General features: G+C 40.8%; 1 protein-coding gene across 1 annotated transcript in view; it reads right to left on the reverse strand.

Moving 5' to 3' along the window:
• Positions 1-24,078, reverse strand: part of FMN2 (formin 2) — a 331,660-nt gene that overhangs the window by 282,391 nt on the left and 25,191 nt on the right. The window contains exon 2 of the mRNA XM_033099694.1: positions 18,747-18,913. Coding sequence (XP_032955585.1) covers positions 18,747-18,913 — 167 coding nt within the window. The remainder of the gene's footprint in view (positions 1-18,746; positions 18,914-24,078) is intronic.

A 24,078-nucleotide genomic window follows, 5' to 3' on the forward strand; every position in this document is an offset into this window, starting at 1 on the left:
TTCCACCTCTGCCGCTTACAAAGCTCTGTGACTGGGCACGTTACCCTACGTCTCAGTTTTCTCACATGAGAAAATGGAAGTAAGATTAATGAAATAGATTATTTAAATTAAGTTGATCAATTGAAGCGATCCATGTTAAACACTTACTAGCACAGTGCTCGGCCTTGATTAAGCACTAACTAAATGTTGTCTGCTATTCAGTTTTGGTTGTTAATGATGTTGTAAAAAGATAACCCACTCAGGCCTCCTCCGGGAAAAAGTTCTTTAAAGGGAGATGAAAGCTCCCCTGATGTTGAGTATGGGGACCCTAGACCACTTTCAGTTTTCCATAACTGTTGCTGAGGAATGTTTCCTTCTTTTCCCCCAACAAACCAGAAAGAGCAATGTTTAAGTAAGGAAACAATTTAGTTTTGTTATGACCCTCAGAGACACAAACCATGTACAGTATTGAATATTATGGCATAAAGAAACAAGAAATAGGTTGCAATTTTCTGGCTCTCTCCTCCATTCCTACCACCTAGACTGGGAGACACCAAAGAGACCCAGGTGGATTCATTAATGGGCATTCACCACGGGACCTAATCACTCTCTCTCCCATTTTCCTGCTTCCGCTGAGGAACACACATCACCCACCATTAGGTGTCATTGGCTGTCTCCAAAATGAGTGTGTGAACTTCCTGCTTTGTCAAGATGCTATTTTAAAGGATGCACTCTACAGCAGCTGTCAACCGACATGGCACAATACTGCTCTCAGATTGGTGTCTGCTAATTCAAGGGCAAGTTCTGAAATACCAAATCAATACAGTCCATATTGAGAGGAAAGGTTTTATTAGTTACCAAACCAGACCTTATATTCCTCAGTATCTTTTTTTTTTTTTTAATTACTTTGAGAGGCAGCATATGTAGGCCAGTCTTTGTTTCACACGTTGCACTTGGGAAGGAGACGAATTGGGAGCTCCAACAGTTGGCATCTCAAAAAGTTTCTGCTACTCCCTGCATAATCTCAGAACCTGTCTCCTGTGAGCGCCCCCTACTGTATCAAGAGTCATAGCACTCTAAAGTACATAACAGGATTTCGCCTCCAACCTCAGCTTGGCTTCGGCAGCCATCTAGTTTTAATCTAAAACAAAACAAAACACAACAAACCCTTGATAGCGTAGTATATATTGGTTGTATTTTTACCATAATACTAAAAAGAAATGCTTTTCTCCACCACATCCTGTGATCCAAGAAGCATAGCTCTTCTCCATGGGGAACATCCATCTTCAATAAATATATATACAATATACAATCAATATGTACTACAATATAAGGCAATTTTCAGATTCAAAATAGCTCATTACAGTCTCTAACCTCAGAGCTATATGTTGGCTATGCTTTAGATACTTTTTATGAAGGATACCCTATTTTCATGCCCTTTGATTTTCATGCCTTCAATACAGCCTACCTGCTACCTTGAGAATCTTAGCATTAGAAAACGACAACTAGGCCACCTTCCTCCTACCTACAGGCTGAAAGGCAGGCTCTCTCTCAACTTCAAAGATATCAGGAAACTCAAATACATTTCTGATCTGTCCCAAGGTCAGTCCCTTCAGTCTCGAATCAAAATGTTTCTCCTCCCAGGCAGCTGCTCCCAAAGGAAATAGTCACGCCAGGTTTTCCACAGGAAGTGTCATGGAAAACTCATTTTTAAAGTCTTCATTTCACCACAGTATTTAAAGTACATTCTCTGGTCCTTATATTTCAGGCAGATTTCTCTTTTAATACAGAATTCTCCCCTTTGAGTCCCTAATACTTTGGATCCCCTACATCTTTTTCAATGGCCTCTAAAAATGGCCAATATGCTTCATACCATTCACCTGACCCAGAAATTACACAATTAGTTAAAGAAATACTCTTTACTCAGCTACATTTAATGAATGTATAGGGACCATTAACCACAAAGGACATGAGGAAAATTCGAATGTATTTCAAGTGGAAGAAGTTTTTCCTTCTCTAACAGAGGCAGTGTGGCATGGGGAAAAGCGAATTGACTTGAGTGTCAGGAGACTAAGATTCTGGCTCTGTCAAAACTATTTCAACCACAGTTAAGTCACTTCACCTTTCTGAGCTTCAGTGGCCTCATTTGTCAACTTAAGAGAATTGGCCCAAATTAACTCATTGTTAAGATCTGCTCCAGTTTTGATATTTTACTGTCCCATTACAAAAACAGAAAATCGGTCAGGTATGTACAACGCACAGAAACATGGCCTGAAACAATTAAAACAGGAAAATCCTTCCCATAGCCTGGGAGCATGTTTGATCATGTGAACCAGGAACATCACAAATCAAGAACTTCCGGTAAGTGGGGGAGAGATCTCCCAAAGCATTTAGCCCAGGAGCTGCTATACATAGGTTTGTTCTACATGCCAAGTCCTGTAAATATCACAAAGTGAAAGAACAAAGCACAGAAGGAGAAGTCATTAGTACGAAAACAATAGGCCCCCGTGATCATTTTATAGAATAGGCACCTAAAGGAGGAAAGAGTCTTGTGTTCAGATCTATGTGATGACAAATTAGTTTCAGATAGCCAGAACTGCCAAAATACAGCTGAAGGTTTTTGCTAATAACTGTACTTTAAGCAACAGAGAGAATGAACATAATTTCCCAGTACTTGTTTCTTCTTCTGTAAAATGGGGATAAAACCTATCTCGTCGGGGTTATGATGAAGATTAAATGAATTAATATTTGTAAAGTGCTTAGGACAGTGTCTGGCACAGAACAAACATAATGTGTTTTAAATACTAGACAATTCAAAAAAACAAAGGCACGAAATGAAGTAACTGACAATGCCCTGCTGGAATGAGACACAGGATTAGCAAATAATTCATATCCAAAGGAGGAAATAAAGTGCGAGTGAAGTGAATACAAGCTAAAGAACAGGAATTATCTCCCCGCCAGACTTGGGCAAAGGTTTTGCCCCCATTTCCTGCTAAGAAAGGACTAAGATTAAGATAAAACCATCTATATTTTAATTATTACATGTGTAATTCATTCTTTTTTCTTTGAAAATGCATATACTTCACTCCATGTATGAATTATCATTCTAAACCAATCCATTTATCATCAATTAAAGATCCTCTTCTAGAATTTTCCCAAATTAAAGTCTACCCTTTCTCATAATGTTGGATGACACCACTACTGTGTGAATAAACCACCCTTCACCTTACCTCGGGCTGCAGCCCACTCACCTGGCCACTCTCTCAACCATTCATCACCAAAAACCACTTTACCTGTCAAAAAACCTTTTCATCCTCCAGACCTTCAGAATCTTGACTCCCCTACTTCACACTACCCACTCCCTCTGGTCTTGTCTTCTAATTTTGCAGCCCACTCTTTCTACCGCTCCCACACCAATACTCTTAATTATTACTCCCTTTAACCATCAGGTGCATCCACCTGGGCAAAACGCCAACCTGAGATCAGTGCAACGTTTTCCCTTTGCCGAACCCAGTGCTGGAACAGAGCCAACATGAATCCATTCTATTCACCTCAGCTGGCACACCCAGGTACCCTTCTGTTATTCTATTCAACTATCAGTCCCATTTTTGGTGGTGTCTAAATGAGACGTCTTGCAAACACTTTTTAAGCATCTGGCCTCACATACCCTGGACTCACCCACTGCAAACGCTGACGCCTCCTAATTCACAGAGAATAATAAAGCCAGCAGCACTCCTTCAATTTCTCATCATCAAGCTAAGAGCCTACCTGCATCGCCTCTTCCTGACCCTGTTTGTGTTCACACACAGGTGTTCCTGATCCTCCCTGGCCAATCCCTCACCTGTGTTCCGCATCCCATCCCTTCTGACTTTCTCACGACAAAATGCTACCATTTCTCCTTCCTCTCCCCAATTTTCAACATTTCCTTCTCTATCGGATCCCTCCCATCAGCATCTACACATGCTCTAACCACCTCCCCATGATTTAAAAAAGGAAGGGCGGGGAGCAGAAATAGGCTTTCATTCCCCACTCATAACACACCTTATTTTTCTTTTCCCTGACACAAAATCTCTGAGCTAATCACGCACCTGCAGTGATCCCACCGTCCATCTTCTCACCAACACTCTCACCCTTCCATTCAAACCTCAGCGCACACAGTACCCCACTCAAATTCCTCTCTAGAAGGTTATTAACAATAATTGTTGGTAAATTCAATGACTGCTTTTCAGTCTTATTCTTACTTGACCTCTTGGCTATGCTTTATATCACTTAATACTCCATCTGTCTTTTTTTTAATTTCCCCCCCCCCGTTTTACCTCTCTGACTGTTCTTTGTCTTCTCGCAGCATTTCCCCCCCCGCCCTCTGCATGATGTTCATCTGTATGTCAGACCCTTCTTGCTTCTCACTCTAGACGCTCCCATACATAACGGCTCCAGGTATCATCGGCCTGCTGAAGGTTCCTCAATCTCTCTCCCAAACCTCAGACACTAATAACCAATTATTTTTGCATGTCTTTCCGTAGGTATCCTCAGATTCAATAAGACCTTAGTTGAACCGTCCTCTCAAGCTGCTACTCCTGTGTTTTATTCTCAATAAATAACATCACCCTCCACCCCATCACTCAAGCCAGAAATCGGGGCATATCCTTGTGTCTGCCCGCACCCACCCTCACCTTTATATGACCCATCAAATCCCTAAGCCTTTTCATTTCCAGCTTCCTAAGTAGAGCCTTTCGAAGTGAGGTGCCAGACCAGCAGCATCAAAATCAGCTGGGGTCTTTTTGGAAAGGCAGATTCTCCATCCGCACCTCGGACCCACAGGATCAGAAAATCTGGGGTGGAGCCCAGCAAGGTGTGTTTTAACAAGTCCTCCAGGTGATTCTAATGTCTGCTCAAGTTTGAGAATCATTCATCTAAATGTTATTAGAATTGCACTTTTTTTCATTCCCCACTACCATTTACACATTTGTGGGAATATCTCCCCTCTCCTGGATTGTTGCAATGTTTTCTTCAGAATCTTCTGGTCTCCAAACCCAGATGCCGCTCCTCAGCCCCTATTCCCCCAGCACCCAGAACGCTCTCTCTGAAGATTCACAGGGATGTGAATCTGATCCCACAATAGTCCTCCACCGAAAACCCTGCAGTGGCTCCTAGTGCTCTCAAGACTGAATTCCAATTCCTAAACCCTTCTTCCAGAAGCCCACCTAAATGGCTCGGGGTGCCATCTATTGGCACATTTCTTAAGATGCCTCCTCTGCCCCGGCCCCCTCACGCTGTGACTCTATGCTCCAGTCATAACGACTGCTAAAAACCTCAAAACTCTTCTCTCACCCCCCGTTAAATACTGCGCCATTGTGTCTGGTCATCCTTTTGACAGGAAGCAAAGAAGCACATGGAAAATATCTGTATTGTTCATGGAAACATTCAATAAATATTCTGTGACTGGTGACCACACATGGTTAAGGACAGAAAGAAAAGTCAAACTTATACAACAGATTCACATTTTACATACCTCACCTGAGTACAGACCAGGGGTCAGCAACTAGGGCCCCGCAGGCCAAATCTAGACAACTGCCTCTTTTTGTAAATAAAGTTTTATTAGGACACACAGCCATGTTTATTTATTATATCTTGTCTATACAACAGCAGAGTTAAGTAGCTATGACAAAGACCGTAAAATATTTACTAAGGCCTAAAATATCTTCTATCTGGCCAACTTGGACTTTGCCAACCCCTGATCTAGACAATAAAGATAATACAAAGGGAATAAATCTTCTTTCAGGTTTCCAAAGTCCTGTAAAAATTGGGAGGAAAAAAATAACCCGCTAAGCTCTTGGTTGGGTGATGTTTTCTCAGTTCAACTACCTTCACTTTTCCATAGATTCACAATTGTACACTTCTCCTCGCTCCTGAGATAATAGAAGGGAGGCCACAAGAAATGTGAGTCACACTGACATAACTAATTAACATTCAAAGCATATCAGGAGAAGGAGAAGAAAAATCATGACAGAAAAGTTTGGCTGAGTTACCCATTTTCATGAAAGTCCATCATTTAAATTCAAAATGAATTCTGAGTCACCCAACACTGTTTGTCAAACGGGTGATAAAAAGTACCAGTGGGGAAAGCCAAAACATATCACAAAGAAGAAAGTAAGTCACTGCCTTAAAAAGTGTGACTGCCACTAATGTGTTTTTTAAAAATCAATTTTTCTAAACTGCAATTAACTTTACGGTTGGGGATTATTCTAAAAATCCACAAAAATACCAGGAGCGTTTCTTCTAAGTTCAGAAAACTTTGTAATGAGGGAATAACAATCAGAACCCTACTACTTTTGCAACAATATCCTTGAATTCAGCATAATGGAGGGAAAATCATCTGTTTTGCCTTCTAAAATGAAAGTATGCAAAAAGCAGCACATATTAGACATTTACTAAGCCATATATCAGACTGGAAAGAACATAATCTCAACATATATGTGCTTAAACTCATATGTATAAAAACTTGGATACCGATTAGTGCAGGATCCAATCACACAACCATTCACTGAGTGGTGACCTGGGACAAATAACTATACATTGAAGGGATAAAAATAAATGTGATGGACTCCAGAGAAATAACAATTTTAAAAATACATAGTAAACACCTCTAGTTCACAATGAACTGTATGACTGAAAACATGACAGACATAAGTTGACCCACCATACAATCAGTCCTATGGTAAAGAAAGGTTACTGTACAGGGCGACTTTTTTAAAACCATAGAAGTATACAGTTTGCAAAGAAAGAAATCAAGTTGGATGTTCTTGACACATATTCACTTATTATATCCTTTACGAAATAAATCTAGTTTATAACTAAAAATAAAATTGGATGAAAAAAATGCCCCTTGGAGAAAACTAAGAAGAGTAAAAAGATTTCTTCCTGTTTGTATTTATTGATTGTTCCCTTCAATAATTTCATCCACAAGAATTATCCATCCAGGAAAATCAAACTTATTCCATTTGGTGAGTACTTTGAAAGAGAAGAGCCATGCTGTGGAGAAACCTAATCTCTACGCTCTTTGGTTCCTCTGTGTCTTAGGAGTTCTGAGGGTAACAGAGGTCCTTATTCTTTGAGGAGGTGTTATAGAAAGTGGTACTTTCATTCATTCAAGCCACATGACCTATACAGTATGCAAAACATTCACACACATGAGCACAGAGGGCTAAAGCTACAAATAAGTAGGTTATGTGCTGATATGTGAATACCGTAATACTTCTCAGAACCAGGGAAAGCATGTCGTCACACAGAGTGATCATGAACATAACACCAGGTGGGCATGAGGGATTCACCTTCACAATTCGCAGTTACCTCCTTGTAACTTTCCCTACTTTCTCCATTTCCATTCCACTCCATCCAGAAAGATGTAGGGAAGGAGGGTTGGGGGGAAACACGAAAATTACAAGTAGCAAATAGATTAAGAAAGAAGAATGGCAATAAGCCCGGAATCAGAGATCCAGAGTCAATTCCAAAGCCAATTAATTCCTGAGCAAATCCATATTCGATCTCATCCTCCTTCTTCTCTCCCTCCAAGTGTTTGCAAGATTATTAAACGGAGGCAACTCTTGATCATTTAAGATAACTCACTTAATAGATTCTCTAGTTCCTCCTCTCCTCTGTCACTAGGCTTTCCTTAGTCCTCTTCTTCATGAAATCAAGGCATATTTATTGAATGACTAGGCCAGGTTCTGTGACAGGAACTTGAAAGATACTAACTAGTCATACAAAGACAATACCACATTATTTCATTTATATTAGTAACTGAAAACAAAACAAACAAATAAAACAAAGTAGAAACAAACTCATAGAGAACAAACTGACAGTTGCCAGAAGGGAGAGGGTGGCGGATGGGTGGAAAAGGTGAACGAAAATAAGAGGCACAAAACCTCAAATTATTAAAAAAAATAAGTCATGGGGATGTAATGTACAGCACAGGGAAAACAGTGAATATTATCATAATAACTTTGCATGGTGACAGATAGTCACTAGACTTATTATGGTGATAACACTGTTATAGTATAGGTTGGTGCAAAAGTAACTGCAGTTTAAAAGGTTACAAATAATTGCAAAAAAACACAATTACTTTTGCACCAACATAATAAAAAACACAAATGTCAAATCACTATGTTGTACACCTGAAACTAATATAATATTGTATGTGAACTACAGTTTTAAAAAAGATCATTAAAAACAGGAATAGCTAATGATGACAGGGCACTTATTATATGCCAGGTATTGTGCTAAATGCTTCATTAATTAATCTCATTTAATATTCAAGATAACCCCAGAGGTAGGCACTATTATTACACAGGAAAAATTTTAATCTGTGACTTTGGGTAAATGTCTTAACCTTTAAGTAAGTGAATAAGATGGAATTGTAATCCAGTCTAGAACTAGAGTCTGCTTTTAACCACTCTAGGGAGACCTCATCTTGTGTTTACAGAGATCTGTGTTTCTGTGGTAAACACAGGGACACGACATTGCACGGGTCACAGGGGATCTTCACATAAAATTTAATTTGCATCACGGCACTACAGGATAAATAGCCAATTATAATATAGGTGGTAGGTGCTTTTAGAGGGCAAAAGCAGATTTAGATGGTTAAAGAAGGTGTCTGAGAGGGAATGACATCTAACTCTGAACAACATTCTACGACAAGGTATAGAACGTGTGAAAGGATTTCAATCTAAAATGGAGCGAGAGGATATGCAATGGAGAATCTCATGCATGTACCTGCAGAAGAACAGAACTTAAGAACTGAAAGATTGATTGCCCATAAATGCACGATTTACAGAACACCAAGACTTATCTCCTGACCAGAGAACATCCGCCAAGAATCTCCCCTCATTCCTCACGCCAATGAACGTACTGCGTGGACCCTGGCTGGATTTTCCCTCTTTCTACTCCTTGTGTTTAAATACAGCCCATACCAAGCCCTCAACAGATTCACCTGTAGCTTGCTACAGCATGGGTTTCCAGAAATGGCAATTCCTCTGCTATTCCCAAATGAACCCAATTTCTGGTAATTCAAGCTTGCTACAGTTTACCTGTTTATTGGGGTTTGATAACCGGGCAATAACAGGTGGGAGCAAAAACAGTCGTATCCACAGAGCCCCAGGGGTGAGAGGAAGTATGGACAGCTGGGGACACTGAGCACTTCGGCAGGGTGAAGGACGGAATGTGGAGGAAGAGAAAAGGTCATGAGCTGGATGAGTATGAAAGTATGGAGGGCAGGAGGAAGATCATGGAGGTCCAAGGAACTAACTCGTCCTTCATTCTGACAGATAAAAATACTATAAGTTTTGTGTAAAATGTACATCACAGGATTCTCTCAACTACTGAGATTTTATACTGGGCAATTCTTGGTTGGGAAAGGCAAGGGATGTTTTGTAGAACACTTGGCAGCGTCCCTGGCCTCTCTACCTGTTAGATGCCAGCTGCACGCCTCCCCCCCACTGTGACAAACAAACTGTCTTCCGACATTGCCAAATATACCCTAGAGAGAAGCATGGCCCCCAAGTGAGAACCACAGGGCCATGATAGTGAGACTGAAAAGGAGGCCAGTAATGGGCAGACCTAAAAAGGTAATGAAAAAGTCCAATTCCATAATCCAAGCAAGTGATGACCGAACCGAAAGAGGCCTGTCCTGATTCCTCTCTTATAACCTGGCCTCATGATCTAGGCCCCCTGTGATCAGCTAGAGAATGTCCCCGGCCCACCCTGTGCAATGCCCTCCCCACCTCTGAAGCCTGTATCATCCAGTAGTGTCATACTCTCTCCCTCCTCATCGCAGACACTGACTCACCTCCTCAGCACAGCGCAGCCTTACACTCATCAAGGGCATTATCACATGGTCCTGTGCCAGCATCTCAATACCGACTGCCACAATCCTGGGGGACTTATGTCCCAGCCAATACCCTGAGATTCTCAGTGGTAATGACAATGGGCATTCCATTCAACAGAATGAACTTCAGAAGCAGTAGAGGAGCTCTCCCTCTGAAATCTTTTTTTTTTTAATTATTAAACTTACTGGGGTAACATTGGTTAATAACATTATATAATTTCCAGGCGTACAAGGTTATAATTCCACCTTTTTGTACTCAATTGTGTGCTCATGACCTGAAGTCTAATTTCTTTCCATTACCATATATTTGATCGCCTTTGCCCACGTTGCCCGCCTCCTCCCCACCCTCTTTCCCCTCTGATGGCCACCATTCTGCTGTCTGTATTTATGCATTTATTTTGTTTTTCTTAGTCTGTTTGCTACTTTTTGTTTTATATTTCACATGAGTGAAATCATATGTTTTTTGTCCTTTTCCGTCCTTCTTATTTCACTTAGAATAGACTCTCAAGATCCATCCATGTTGTTGCAATTGACAATATTTCACTTTTTATGGTTGAGTAGTATTCCATGGTCTTTATCCATCCATCTGTCAATGAACACTTATGTTGTTTCCACATCTTGGCTATTGTAAATATTGCTGCAATGAACATAGGGCCACATATATTTTTACAAATAAGTGTTTTCATATTTTGGGGTAAATACCCCCAGATGAGGAACTGTTGGATGATATGGTAGTTCTATTCTTAACTTTTAAGGGAATACTCTCTTCCATAGTGGCTGTACTCATTTACATTCCCACCAATAGTGCACCAGGGTTTCCTTTTCTCCACATTCTCTCCAACACTTGTTATTTCTTGTTTTTTGATAATAGCCATTCTAACAGGTGTGAGGTGGTATCTCATTGTGGTTTTGATTTAAATTTCCCTAATAACTAGTGATGTTGAAAATCTTTTCATGTGTCGCTTTGTTGGTTGTATGTTTTCTTTGGAAAAGTGTCGATCCAAGTACTCTACCCATTTTTAAATAGGGTGTTTGTTTGTTATTCTTACTGAGTTTATGAGTCCTTTATATATTTTGGATATCAGCCCCTTAATGAAGGTATCATTTGCAAATATCTTCTCCCATTTTGTTGGTTCCCTTTTTGTTCTGTTGATGGGTTGGGGGAGGGGTTTGTTGTTTTTTTTTGTGTGTGTTTTTTTACAGCAAAAAACAAAACAAAACAAAAAACACACAGATTTAGTTTGATGTAGTCCCATTCACTTATTTTTGCTTTTGTTTCCCTTACATTTGGGGTCAAGTTCAAAATGCCTCTGAAACCAAGTTCTGTAAGTTTACTGCCTATGACTTCTTCTATATATTTTATTGTTTCAGGTCTTACATTCAAGTCTTTAATCCATTTTGACTTAATTTTTGTGTATGGTGTAAAACAGCAATCTAGTTTCATTCAATTGCCCATGGCTTTCCAGTTTTCCCCACACCATTTATTGAAGAGACTTTCCTTTTTCCACTGTATGTTTTTGGCTTCTTTGTCAAAAATTACTAGCCCATATGTGTGTGGGTTTATTTATGGGCTCTTTATTCTGTTACATTTGTCTTTGTGTCTGTTTCTATGCCAATGTCATACTGTTTTGATTACTGTGGCTTTGTAGTATAGTTTGAGGTTGGAGAATGTGAAACTTATGGCTTTGTTCTTTTTTCCTCAGGATTTCCTCAGGATTCTTTGACTATTAGGTTTTCTTGTGTGGCACCATACAATTTTGAGGAGTTTTGTTCCATTTTAGTGAACAATGCCATTGGGATTTTTGATAAGCATTGCATTGAATTTGTAGATTGCTTTAGGTAATATGGGCATTGTAACAGTGTAAATTCTTCCAATCTATGAACATGGAGTATCTTTCCATTTCTTTCTGTCCTCTTCAATTTCAATAATGTCTTATAGTTTTCAGTTCATAGGTCCTTCACCTCATTTGTTAAGTTTATTTCTAGGTATGATACTCTTTTTGTTACTTGTATTCATCCTTTACGGTTATTCAGAAACTGCTATTTTATTCCTCATTTTACAGAAGAAGAAATTAAGCCATTTACAAAAATTTACACTGTAAGTAGGAAATCCAGAATGTAAATCCAGGACAGTCTGACTACAAAACCACTTCAACCACCGACCTCCAATAATTTATGCAAACGTCTTACTTCTTAAAGTGGATGTAAGCCAGTTGAGAATAGAGGCTTTCTGTTTATTTTTGTGTCCCTAGTAACTAGGGATAAGCAGGAGAAAAGGAAGGATCTGAAAAAAATGTATGTCATAATTACGTATCAAGAACTTGATCTAAATTAGAAAAGGAAGTCAGTAGTTGTCTTAGTCCATCCAGGCTGCTAAAACAAAATGCCACAGTTTGGGTAGCTTAAAAACAAAACAAAACAAAACAAAAATATTTCTCACAATTCTGGAGGCTGGAAGTCCAAGATCAAGGAGCCAGCCTGATCTGGATCTCTGGTGAGGACCCTCTTTTTGGTTCATGGCTGGTACCTTCTCACTGTATCTTCATGTGGTGGAAGGTCAAGGGAGCTCTGTTGAGATTTCTCTTACAGGAACACTTATCCCCTTCATGAGGCTCCACCCTCATGCCCTAATCACCTCCCAAAGGCTCCACCTTCTAAAACCATCACATTAGGCATAAGGATTCCAACATGTGAATTTGGGGGGTGCAGGGGGGACAGAAACATTCAGACCATAGCAGTAGTTTTAAGAAGACTTGAAGGAACTCTGTTAAGTGGTAAGAACGCGGTACAAATTCAAAGATATTAAGACTATAAAGAAAAAAAAGAAAATACATGTTTCTTTTCCCAAAAGAAAAGAGGCACTCAAAACCTTTGCTGGGCTGGTTAGAGAATGCCTGTATAAGAAAGGAATAAATCAAAGGTAAAATAAACTAAATGTGGCATACACGTACTTTCGAACGAGTGATTGTCTTTTTAAAATAACACAATCCATTTGAACTTGACCGCAGGAATATCCTCGTTTGACAGGCCTGGGGGTCAAACGAGAATATTGGGATACCGAGAAGGAAATTAAAGGAAATTAAACTCCTACTAGCAAACGGCTGCATCTGCAGGGCAATCTTTACACCATGTCCATCTGTTTTACAACTTTTAGAATCAACTTATGAATAAAACATTAACCTTAAGCATATACTCTTAAGGATAAAGGTATGCCTGGTAGAAGCTGCGAGGTACATGGGTCTTGGGCTCTGCGGAGGACAAGGCAGAGGCGCTAATTAGCATAATTGTCGGAGGTGGATGAGGAGGCAGGGGATATTACCTGAGGTTGATAGAACAAAAGCAAACCAACAAAACACCTGAAGGGTATATAATTCAAGGTTAAAATAAGAATTACTAAAGGAAGCTAGAATAGCAATCTTAATTATACCGGAAGGAACGAAGAAGAGGAGGGAAGGAGTAGACCTAAGCCCTCCTCCGTTATAGACAGAAGCCAACAGTGATAAGGGCATCAGCAAACTTAAACTAGACGTCAAAACCAGCTGAACCAGAGCAGGGAGTACCACACTGGGGGCAGGGCTGAAAGTGGGAAGGCCGGGACGGGAGCAGGGCTTGCTGCTCCTATTCGCAGCACAGTACGCTTGAGCCAGGTGAATGGAGGACCTCAGAACTTTTTTTCAGTTCATAAAATTAAAAAAAAAAAAAAAGAAGAAGAAATGAAATGAGTAAAACTGAGGGAAAGGATTACAGCTTCAATCTACTTTTGTTACCCTCCCTCTCATGGATTTATGCAATGATTATCTAGCTAAGGAAGTAGATGGAAAACATTGCTACAAAGTGAATTTTGGTTAAGTAAAATCTTGTGTTGTACTACATTTCTATGTTGAATTATATGAGTTCAACTCAGCTATGTTGAATAGCTGAGTCTGCAAGGAAAAAAATAGTCAGCTAAAATAATTTTAAAAACTAGTCAGCCGAGTAAGTATAATTTTAATACCACATTAAATAAAAACAACTTCCTGAGAGTTAAAACTGTACACAATGCTTCAAAAATGAAAATACAGCAAAAAGACACACACACACACACACACACAACATATATATGTAGATTGTCTTAGGACTAAAAGATGTCATGGCTTTTACTGCTTCTCAGAAAAAGATTTGTGTGGGTTTGACTAAATAGCATCTAGTATTCTTCCTGCTCTGAAAAAGTAACTCAAATACAAATGATCAATTCTATTTGTTCCCTTAAGTCTTCATTGTGACTATTTGGTGACAGTAAATAGAGTACATGTCATTAGTTTTCTCATAGTGGCTGCCATTGGTAATCATTACTGACTTATCTTTCAATAGGTTCAAGATCATGTTTCTTTGATTCTTTTTTGGACTGAATTTTCATGTCTTCCTTCTTCTCTTTAATTCTAGCCTCACTAATACACTCATATACCTATGTCTATTTAAATACACACCAAGGAGCTCCTGCCCATCTGGTAAGAACAGAGATCACTACATATGTAGCAAAATCAACAGATCTGCCAAATTCAAAAAGGCCCAGCATCCAAAAACATGCATCCTCCAAAAATATGCTACTAGAAAGACCCTTAAGATCAGTTCTAAAGGATTAAGTAGGTATAACCATATACTCCTGCCAAAACACTTGAGACAATTAAACTTGCTTTAATTTTTTGTGATGCAAAGTGATAACGTGATAGCTGACATAGCTATGATTGAAGAAATCCTAGAAGAGCTTGTGAATGCATAATCAACAATTATGTAAGATAATTGTGATTTGCTGGAAAATAGCTGCTGATGAATATGATCCAGAAAAAGGGATCGCAATATGAATAAGGACATTCAAAGGAAAAGGAGTCTTAAGGGGCCATGTACTGGACTTGTTCTTGCAAAACGACCTCCATTCATAACTATTATAACGGGCAATGAGCCCGGGTTTGTGGTCGGCAACAGGCTGAGCACCAGACTGCCTCAGGGCAGTGGCTCAAAACTTCAAATTATATTATTGTCCTAAGTGAAGGTTTTGCTGTTTCTAAGGACTTGGAAACTGTGGTAAAATTTTCAGGAGACATATTTTTCCTTACACGTGAGAGTGATGACTAAGATAAGTTCCAAAAGAAAAAAAAGTCTTTCCTCAGACCACAGAAAAACACATCTACCTTTCAACAATACCATGTACCAAGTCCCAAGCGGTAGTACTATCTCTGAGATTTCTCTTGCTAGGTTTAGAATTTTGCTAGCTTAAAATTCTATTTGAAATACAAAACAGAAACGAACAAACGAACAGAATCAGCAAAAGGCAAATGTGAGAATACTATCAGAGAATGAGAAGTAGGTTGATGGTTTCTAGGTCCCCAAATGAGTAATGGAAATGGAAAACATTACATTTCCATGAGCTATTAGGCTCATCCTTTCTTTGTGTTTTATGAAAACATGGCTATGAAAAGGGCTGCCTGCCTTTCTGGTAGCTGAAATAACTTAGAGCATCATGGCACTAATTTTGACCAGCTAATAAAATCCGTAATATTCCACTCAGCAAAAATCAAAAGCTAATGTTTGTCAGATAATACGATAGGTATGACTTTTCCAAACAAACTGAATTTATTCAAGAAAAGTATTTAACGAATACCAGTTCTGTCCTTCAAACATTTTCCTCCTAACACTTATCTGTTGTCTCCATCTCAGTAAATGGCACAACCATTCACCCAGCTACTTAAACACAAAAACTAGGAAGTCACCTTTGATTTCCTTTTCCCACTGCCCCGTGTCAAACCCACCAGAAGCACCATCAGCTCCACCTCCAGAATCCATTCCACACCTATGGCCTCTTCTGTATCTCCCTCACCACCATCCTGTCCCAAGCTACCGGCACCACCTCTTGCTCAACGACTGCAATACTCCCACCTGGAATCCCTGCTTCTACTTCTGTCCCCTACACTCTATAGACCAGGAGGAGTGATCCATGTGAAATATAGAATAAATATGTTCTCCTCCTGCACAAAACTTTCCAAAAGCTCCCACTTTAAAAAAAAAAAAAATCCATTTTCCTTCCATGGCATTCAATATCTGTCTCCTAAATCCTTTCTGTCCTCTTGTCATGAAGCTTCAAGCTACACAGGACCTCAGGCTGTGCCTTCCTTTGGTCATGCTTGCATTCTTCTCTGGCTCTTTGTACTTGAACTTCCTGGAATGACCTTCCCTTGCATCTCAGGTGACTCCTGAGTGAGACTTCCCTCTGCATTCACCCTACCCCAACCCTATTCACTCTATTAGTTGGGTAATTTCCTTCATGGTATTACCTATGCTTTTATTTGTGTTGTTGTTGGTTGGTTGGTTTGTTTGTTTGTTTTTCCTAAGCTGTCTTTTCCCACTGTGAAGAGAATACAAATTTCAGAACAAGAATCTTATTTCTCTTGCTCACCAGCAAATCTCTGGAGCCTGAAACATTGCCTGGCATGTCGAATGTATTTCGTAAACATCTGTGAATGAATTAACATCGTCACTCTAAGCTCTTGGCCTTTTAGGATTGTTGAAACTTTAAGCTAAAATGTAAGAGAAAATGTGAAGTCCTTTCATATTTTGTATAGCATTTCTGAAGCAAAATATTAGGCTCTAAAAATGTAGAAAATAAATTGGACTAAATCAAAGGAGTTGACTGAAAGAGACTAATCCATAAGCTCATCAGTAAGATCCACAAATCAAAACTCTATTGCTCTAAATACGGGTCTAAATGGAGAGAGGAGAGGGGGACGGGAGAGCAGATGGGGCACCCTTAGGGAAGGGCATTAACTCGGGTGGGAAGAGTGCCTGTTTTGAGTTCATTCCCACAGGGTGGTCTGTGTCCCAACGGGCAACTGTCCTCAAGAGATCTGCTGATAAGAAATCCTCCCACCAGCAATTTTCTGGAAATCAGCGAAAAGACTAATTATCAGAAGCATCCCCCTCTCCACAGATCAGTGCATCCCTCCCCACTACCCCCAACACCTCAGTCTACATAAGCCCCCATATTGCTACCTCTTCTGGGTTTTGAAGAAAACCTCAATCGTACGTGCAACAAACGCAGTTCTGTTACTTGAGCGGCTCTTTAAGTGTATGGAATAACATTTCTGAATAGAGTACCTTTAATTCCGTAATTGTTTTGGGTTTAGTTTGGTGGGGGAAGTAGAAAGACCGCACAGTCACTGAATAAAGTAAGGAGAAAACACAATCACAAAGTTGGAGGAAAGCAATTCCCCATTCCGAGGAAATTATTTTACACCATATTAAGGGACTTTAGTGATTCGTTGTTTGCTTTTCACTCTCCATGCCACATCACTGCCCTCCAAAATGACCCGGCTGGGAGGAGTTACTAGTCTCTAACACCCAAGGATGGAGCAGGTAGGGGCAAGGAGCAGCCAGTTCAGTGATTTAAAACAAGATTAGAAGTATCCCATTCTTTTCAGTTTATTCCAACTCCCCATTTATTGAATAAGACTGTTTACTTCTGAGCTTTAAGGGGGGAAAGTGCAGTCAACTTGGGAACAGTTTTAATCAAAAAGCAAATATTAGAGATGGCTAGTATTTGCCTTTGTCTGTACCATATTTATTTTCATTCCAACTTGCAAATTAATATATCTTCTAAAATGCAGCTCTGCAACACTTTTAGCCCACCGCACTCCCCAGGTCCTGTCTCTACAATAACACACACCTATCGCAAAGGACAAAAGAAAGGGAGGAAAGAATTTAAATTACCCAATTCTTCCCATAGAAGAAAAAGATCTACCTAGCAGTGATTAGTTGCCATGTCATTAAAAAAATAAATACATAGAAAAGTCTGAAGAAGGAAGCTTCACAAATCACAGCACGTCCTGGAGAATCTTCTTTCACATGGGAAAGATCAAGACAATCTCACAATATTTTATGTGATTTATTTTCCTAATACTGAAGGGAGCTCAGGGAAGGCCACAGGTCGTAATGAGTAAAGAAGAGGAAGAAAAACAGGCACATGCAGACATTTTACTATTCCTATTGCATCTTGACCTCAGCCAGGGTTCAAGTTCATTGTCTTTCAAAACTCATCATTTTACTCCTTGATCAACAGCACATAAATTGAAGAAGTCTGTTAAGAGAAGGGGTACAGATGGAAGCAATGGAACAAATGTAACTAACCCATCGGGATGAGAACTCTGCCTCACAAATACCTTCAGCACAAGTGAGCCAACCAGACCTTTCGCTTTCTTATGAGGAATTCATATACAAGAATTCTTATATTCCTGGGTTTTAGATGCATACTCGTCACAACGAACGTCAGACACGTACCACATACCTGAGAAAGACTAGCAATACTCTGGCTTGAAAATGGTAATCCAGCTGTGCTGATATTCATTAGGAATTATGAATATGCCTTTTGAATTATAGCTGCACAGTATTAACCATCTTGGTGAATGGGAGGTGGATGAGAAACAGATGCTGCTTCATGTCAGTATTTTGTACACAGATGAGCATTCTGGGGCCCATGGAAATAGCATTCTGGGGCCCATGGAGACCTGCAGCCTACTGGGAACAAAACTCTTGCCCTATGGAGCTGCTTCTGAAGGAATGTCTATAACCAGCGAAGTCAGAAACACTGACTCAGAGCCACGTTAAAATCACTGATTAAAGCAGGCTAGAAAATTGTGGCCATCTGTTTAGGAAAGGAGGTTTGGCAAATATATTTAAGAATACCTCAGTCAAAAAGGAAAGCACGGAAACCGACATACTGAGCTGTTGAAAGGCGAAGGGGAGGAAAGCTTGCATCACATGTTGGTTTTTAAATTATAGGGTGATTGACAGACACACATCACAATTGCTACTGCAACCGCAATCTGCCTCCCAGACACAAGTGAATTCTACTTACATCAAACGGAGCTGAACTTGACTGGGCATTCTGATGACACGGTTCCCTGAAGCAGTCACTAAAAGGAAGCAGAAGACCCATGGCGATGATCCGTGAGCAAAACTTCTCTGCTTCTTCTGGAGGTCCGTTCTCCTGCTGGCTGAACAGCTTCTCCAACAGAGTCCGCCCTGTGGATGAAACGCTGTGGTTAGAAGGGAGCAGGACACATCACCTGTCTCAGAGCCCTCCCAAAGGAGAGAGGACGGGTAAACATAGCCAGGGAGCAACACAGTTGCCAAGGCTACCAAGTTGCGCAGAAAGCAGCCTCTCAAACCCAGAGAAAACTCCAGTCGGAGGCCTGGGATACCACACGGGCAAGGGCAGCTCTGGTTTGCTCTCCCACCCCCCACAAATACCTCCTGCCCAAAAGAGGATGGGCCGCGGGATGGGCTGTACGGGTTCTCCCATCTGAAGAAGGGCCCAGCCTTTTGGATTTCGCTGCTAATCCTCCTTCCTCATTTGTTTACCCTGCTGGTGGCTCGCTGAGGAAACAGTAACCACCCTTTGGGCTGGCAAATGTCAGGGGCTGACGTTCATTGTCAGGCATGGCGCTGGGGAGGGCCAGGGAAGAGGAGACAGTGAGTCAGGCGAACGCCCCAACCCGTGTATGACAAGGGAAGAGAACCGACCAGCAAAGTCAACCTGAAGAGGAAAGTGATGGAGAGAAACTCACAGTTTTCTCATATGCACTTCAGAAACATAACTCTAGAGTAGGTCCAAACACGTCTTTTTATTTTCCTAAAAGAGACCAGAGAATAGAGGCACAAGGAGAAGAGGACACTGGCCGAGGACCCTAGAGGACCCATGTCGACCTAATCCCTTGGTTCTCCATCCCGGCTGTACCTTAGGCTCACTGGGAGAGAAGAGAATGACTGGAAGTGGGACTGGGCATCAGAATTTTCTTGGTCACCAGAGCTCACAGCCACAGGTCAGTCCAAAACCCATTTCTGACACTACCCACTCTATAATTTATTATCCTCCAGAAATTTATTTAGCTGGTTTCTGCATTGATCAACTGGGGTAGAAGACAGAAAAGTATCTACCACAACGGTCCTCTGAGTTCTTTCCCTATTCCTGCCCCTTCCTCGATTGGGGTGTATGGAGGGGGAGGGCGTCATTCTTCAAATTTAGATTAAAACCCCTGATCCAGAAAATAGCCTTAATGACCCCTTTCCACACAATTTGGGCACCCTTCATAGCTCCTTTATCTTAACTAACTATTTGTGCAATTTATTTCATGCCTACCTCCCTTACTAAGACATAAACTCTGACAGCCAGCAAATATCCTGCAACCCTGACCACTTGCGCATAAGAAGCATCAATAAATATTTTCAGAATTTCTGAATGAATACAGTGTGATTCTGTGACAAAGACTCATTCACATCATGGCCAGAAGTGGAAATGAAATACCAGTCTACATCGGGGGTCTGCAAACTTTCTGTAAAAGGTCAAATCGCAAATATTATAGGCTTTGAGGGCCTATGTAAAATCTGTTACCCATTCTTTGTTGTTTTGTTTTTAACAACTTTGAAAATATAAAAAGCACTCTTAGCTTGGGGGGTGTGTACAAATCAAGGCCCAGGTCTATATTTACAACAACTAAGTTTCAAATGTATAATAAATATTCAATTCTGTCAAGACACTAGCAATGCAATTTTGGCGTCTCTTCCTATTTTTGTTTGTGAAATAAAACTAATTTCAAAAGCTACTTCTAATATGTGAAATGACAAAGCAGGGCAAAAGAGGCCTCTCTATTTACTCCTTTCCTTTAGGTCACTAGAGAATATTCCCTGGTCTCCCGAAATATTTTTTGAGGGAAAATAAAGTTCAAACAGAACTTGTTTGACTGCATCTAACTAGGAGACCTCATCCCTTAATTCTCAAGTGATTAATTACCATTACAGTATACCCATTTTACACATCTCATGGTATGACTGAAATAGCCATGGAACTAATTAGTTCTTTTCTATAACTCAAATATTGTGCAAAACCAAAAATAAGGGAGATAGGGTCTTTCCGTGTGTGTGCACACGCATGTGCAAGTAAATGTGTATCGAGCCCAAAATATTCAAAAGAGATTATGGAACAATGTGGAAGAGAGGGAAATATAACCCCCACGGAACTTCAGTTGTATGCTGAGCAAACACCCTTGAATCCTTCATCCAGAGCTTCTCGATTGCAAACATTACTGGCACCTTGGGCAGGGTAATTCTGTGTTGTGTGGGCTGTCCTGTGCGCTGTAGGATGTGTAGCTGCATCACTGGCCATTACTCACTAAATGTCAGCAGGACAACGACCCTGCCTCGAGTTGTAGCAGACCAACATTTCTCCAGAAATTACCAAGTGTCCCCTGGGTGGCAAAATCACCCCCGGTTGAGAACCCCTGCTCTAACCTTCCTTTGAAGGGATCTTGCATTAACAGAAATCCAGCTGCCCCTTGAGTCTCCTCTTACTGTCCTCTCAGATGGAGACATTTTATGTCAATTCCCACATATCTTAGGGACACAAAGTGAAAGGATAATGCCTCAATCACCACAAGCACTTTCCAATTATTTATTTTCCTTCAAAACCATCAGCTCCCTTGAAACTCCCGCCATTGCTGGTCCACCCACCATCTTTTTCCTTTCTGCCATTCACTAACCTCTTACCATTCCCTCCTCGTCCCCCATCCACTAAATATTTCACCTACTGCCTCACTACCCCATTTTCCACCTCTGTTCCTATCATATTTCAGGGAGATAACTCAGGGAGCTATCTCATCCCAGACCTTGAATCCTTGCCTCCAGCCAGAGCTTCCTCCACCCTACACTAGAGACCCATTCCCATGTCTTTATTGGGAACTGTACCACCTCCAGAAGTCCAATCTCAAAGCCTTCTCCACCTCCTCCAGTGGCTTCCCATCACTCTCAGAGTAAAACCAAACACCTCACCAAGACTCAAGAGACCCACCCCCACCTTTCTCCTACTCTTGTTCTCCCTCACTCTGCTCTCACCTCTTCCTTGAACTCTCTGAGCTCATTCTCACCTCAGAGCCCCTGCGCTGGAACATTCTTGCACCAGGTTCCTGCATGACTCACTCCTCCATTTTATTCAGGTCTCTGCTCAACTGTCACCGCCACTGAGAGAACTTCCTGACCACCCTTTATAAAATAGCACACCCCCTCACTCTTTTGCCCATTTTTCTCCTTTATTCTTCAGAGAGCTCAGCCCTCGAATTTATGTAAGTCTGTGGTCTCTCTCCTCCTCATGCAATGTGTGGGTGAGAAAGCGGTTCTACAGAAAGTCACCTCACAGGGTGATCTGATCATAAATTCCTAACTGGGCAGGTCATGGTGGGGAGCCCCGCCCCAGACATATGACTTCTTTAGTAAAAGATGTATCTTTGCATCAAGCCAGCCCTGTCCATTATTTCTGCGCATGCTTTGAAATGCCCCCATTCAGACTCCTCCTTCTAAAGCATGACCACCTACCTGCAAGAGAGCACATCATAACTAGCCTGTAATTCAATCCCCACCCACCTTCATGTAATCTTCCTTATGTTCCCTTCTTCATTCCAAATGCATTTTTAAAAGCTGCAAACTCATTTCTTGGAAACAGTTCATCTCAGTCTCTTGAGATCTTTCTTCCAGCTGTATCTATCCTCTGTTTGACTTAATTTTTTTATAAAAATTCTCTACAGGTTCAGACATTCTTATGTTGCCATTTACTTGGGGTCGCCGGCAGGATTTGGAAGATGCCCACCCAGGCCCAGGGCACAGCCCGGACCATGCTTGGTGCCAGCAGGGAACATTGTGCCCCAGCCGCTCCCTGCTTCTCATGGATGCACTTGGGTGACTCCTCCCTCGGAATCCCGAAGCTGCCTGCTTTAGGTAGTGGTGCCTGACTTTATTTGAGCTGTTCTTATGGGGCTGCTTTTAATTTCAGCTTTTTAAAATTGACTCAAAATAAAAATTTCAATGAACGTGGGTAATTGTGCCTCCGAGGCTGACAAGCCCCACACCAGTCAGCCCCCCCTTTAGTACTCTGTGAGTTTTATGTACAATTCATGCGGACTCTTCACTTGCGAGTGTCTACAGAAATGTGGAGATTTAACTAAAAATGATACCTCTAAATTAATGTTTGCCTGCTCAGTTGGAAAACGCAGGCTCTAAAACTGAACTGAATGAATGGAACACTTACCTTGATTGGAAAATAGGAACACGGATAAATTTCCTTCTCTTCAGGAAATTATTAAGAAACTTAGAGACTGTCTCTGACTAAAGAAGGTTTCTGAAACTGCTCAAAACCCACACCCCATTTTCTCCCTTTCTCTGACTGCCCCACTAGTTTCAGAGCTACCATTTCCAGACCTGCCCTCCCTTTATCCTCCTTCTCTTCTATCCTCTACACCGCCTCCTTCACCACCCTCTACTGACTTAGGGAAAAGTAAGACTAGAAAGCGAGACCAGGATACCTTAGAAAAACCAGAAATTCTGGCAGCTCCCTTTAGAAAAAAGCCTAAGGATGAAGGCACCCATCAATATTCACTCTCCTTGGACTAAAGCAGAATTAAGGAAACTAAGTAAACATTTTCCTGATCCTCTCCAAGACCCTGCTGGGTTTGCAAAGGAATCTGACTTAATTAGCATATATGATCCTGGCTATTCTGACTTGTTGGAATAGCCTATTGGTTTCAGAGAGCAAAGCAGCAGAATGGCTAGGCTGGAAAACAGCTATAAAAGATTTTTAAAACCATGAGAAACAGGCGGAGGAGGAGAATGCAGGAAATTAGTCCCCTGGCTTCACCAAGCCATCCCTGAGATTTATTTCCTGGAAAATAGACTGGACAAAAATCTAGCAATGTAGACAAAAACCTGATGAAACCATACTTGATTTCTTTGAACATTTTGAAAAAATATTTAAAACAATATTTAGGATTGTCTCCTGATAGTTTTAAAGATCATCAAAATGACCCAATGGTCAATGAGGCATTTCTGGAAGGATTAGATGAGGAACTTGTAACTCTGATTAAACAACATGAATTAAACTGACCAACCACACAAACTGATAAAACCGGCAATTCTGGCTTATCAATTCTTTAAAACTATTCAAAAGGAAGAAAAGAATCAAGCCACTAAAATTATGAATTTACAGCTGCAGCATTGAAGCAATCAGGTCAGACATCCACACAAAGCCTTTTTAACGAGGGAAAAGAAGAATCTACTTTTACTGTAAAAAGCCAGGTCATCATAAGAAAGATTGTAGAAAACTGAAATGGGATTTAGAAAAGGAAAGGAGACAGGAGCAAGTATCG

Source organism: Rhinolophus ferrumequinum, chromosome 27, assembly GCF_004115265.2.
Source record: "Rhinolophus ferrumequinum isolate MPI-CBG mRhiFer1 chromosome 27, mRhiFer1_v1.p, whole genome shotgun sequence".
Taxonomy (NCBI): domain Eukaryota; kingdom Metazoa; phylum Chordata; class Mammalia; order Chiroptera; family Rhinolophidae; genus Rhinolophus; species Rhinolophus ferrumequinum.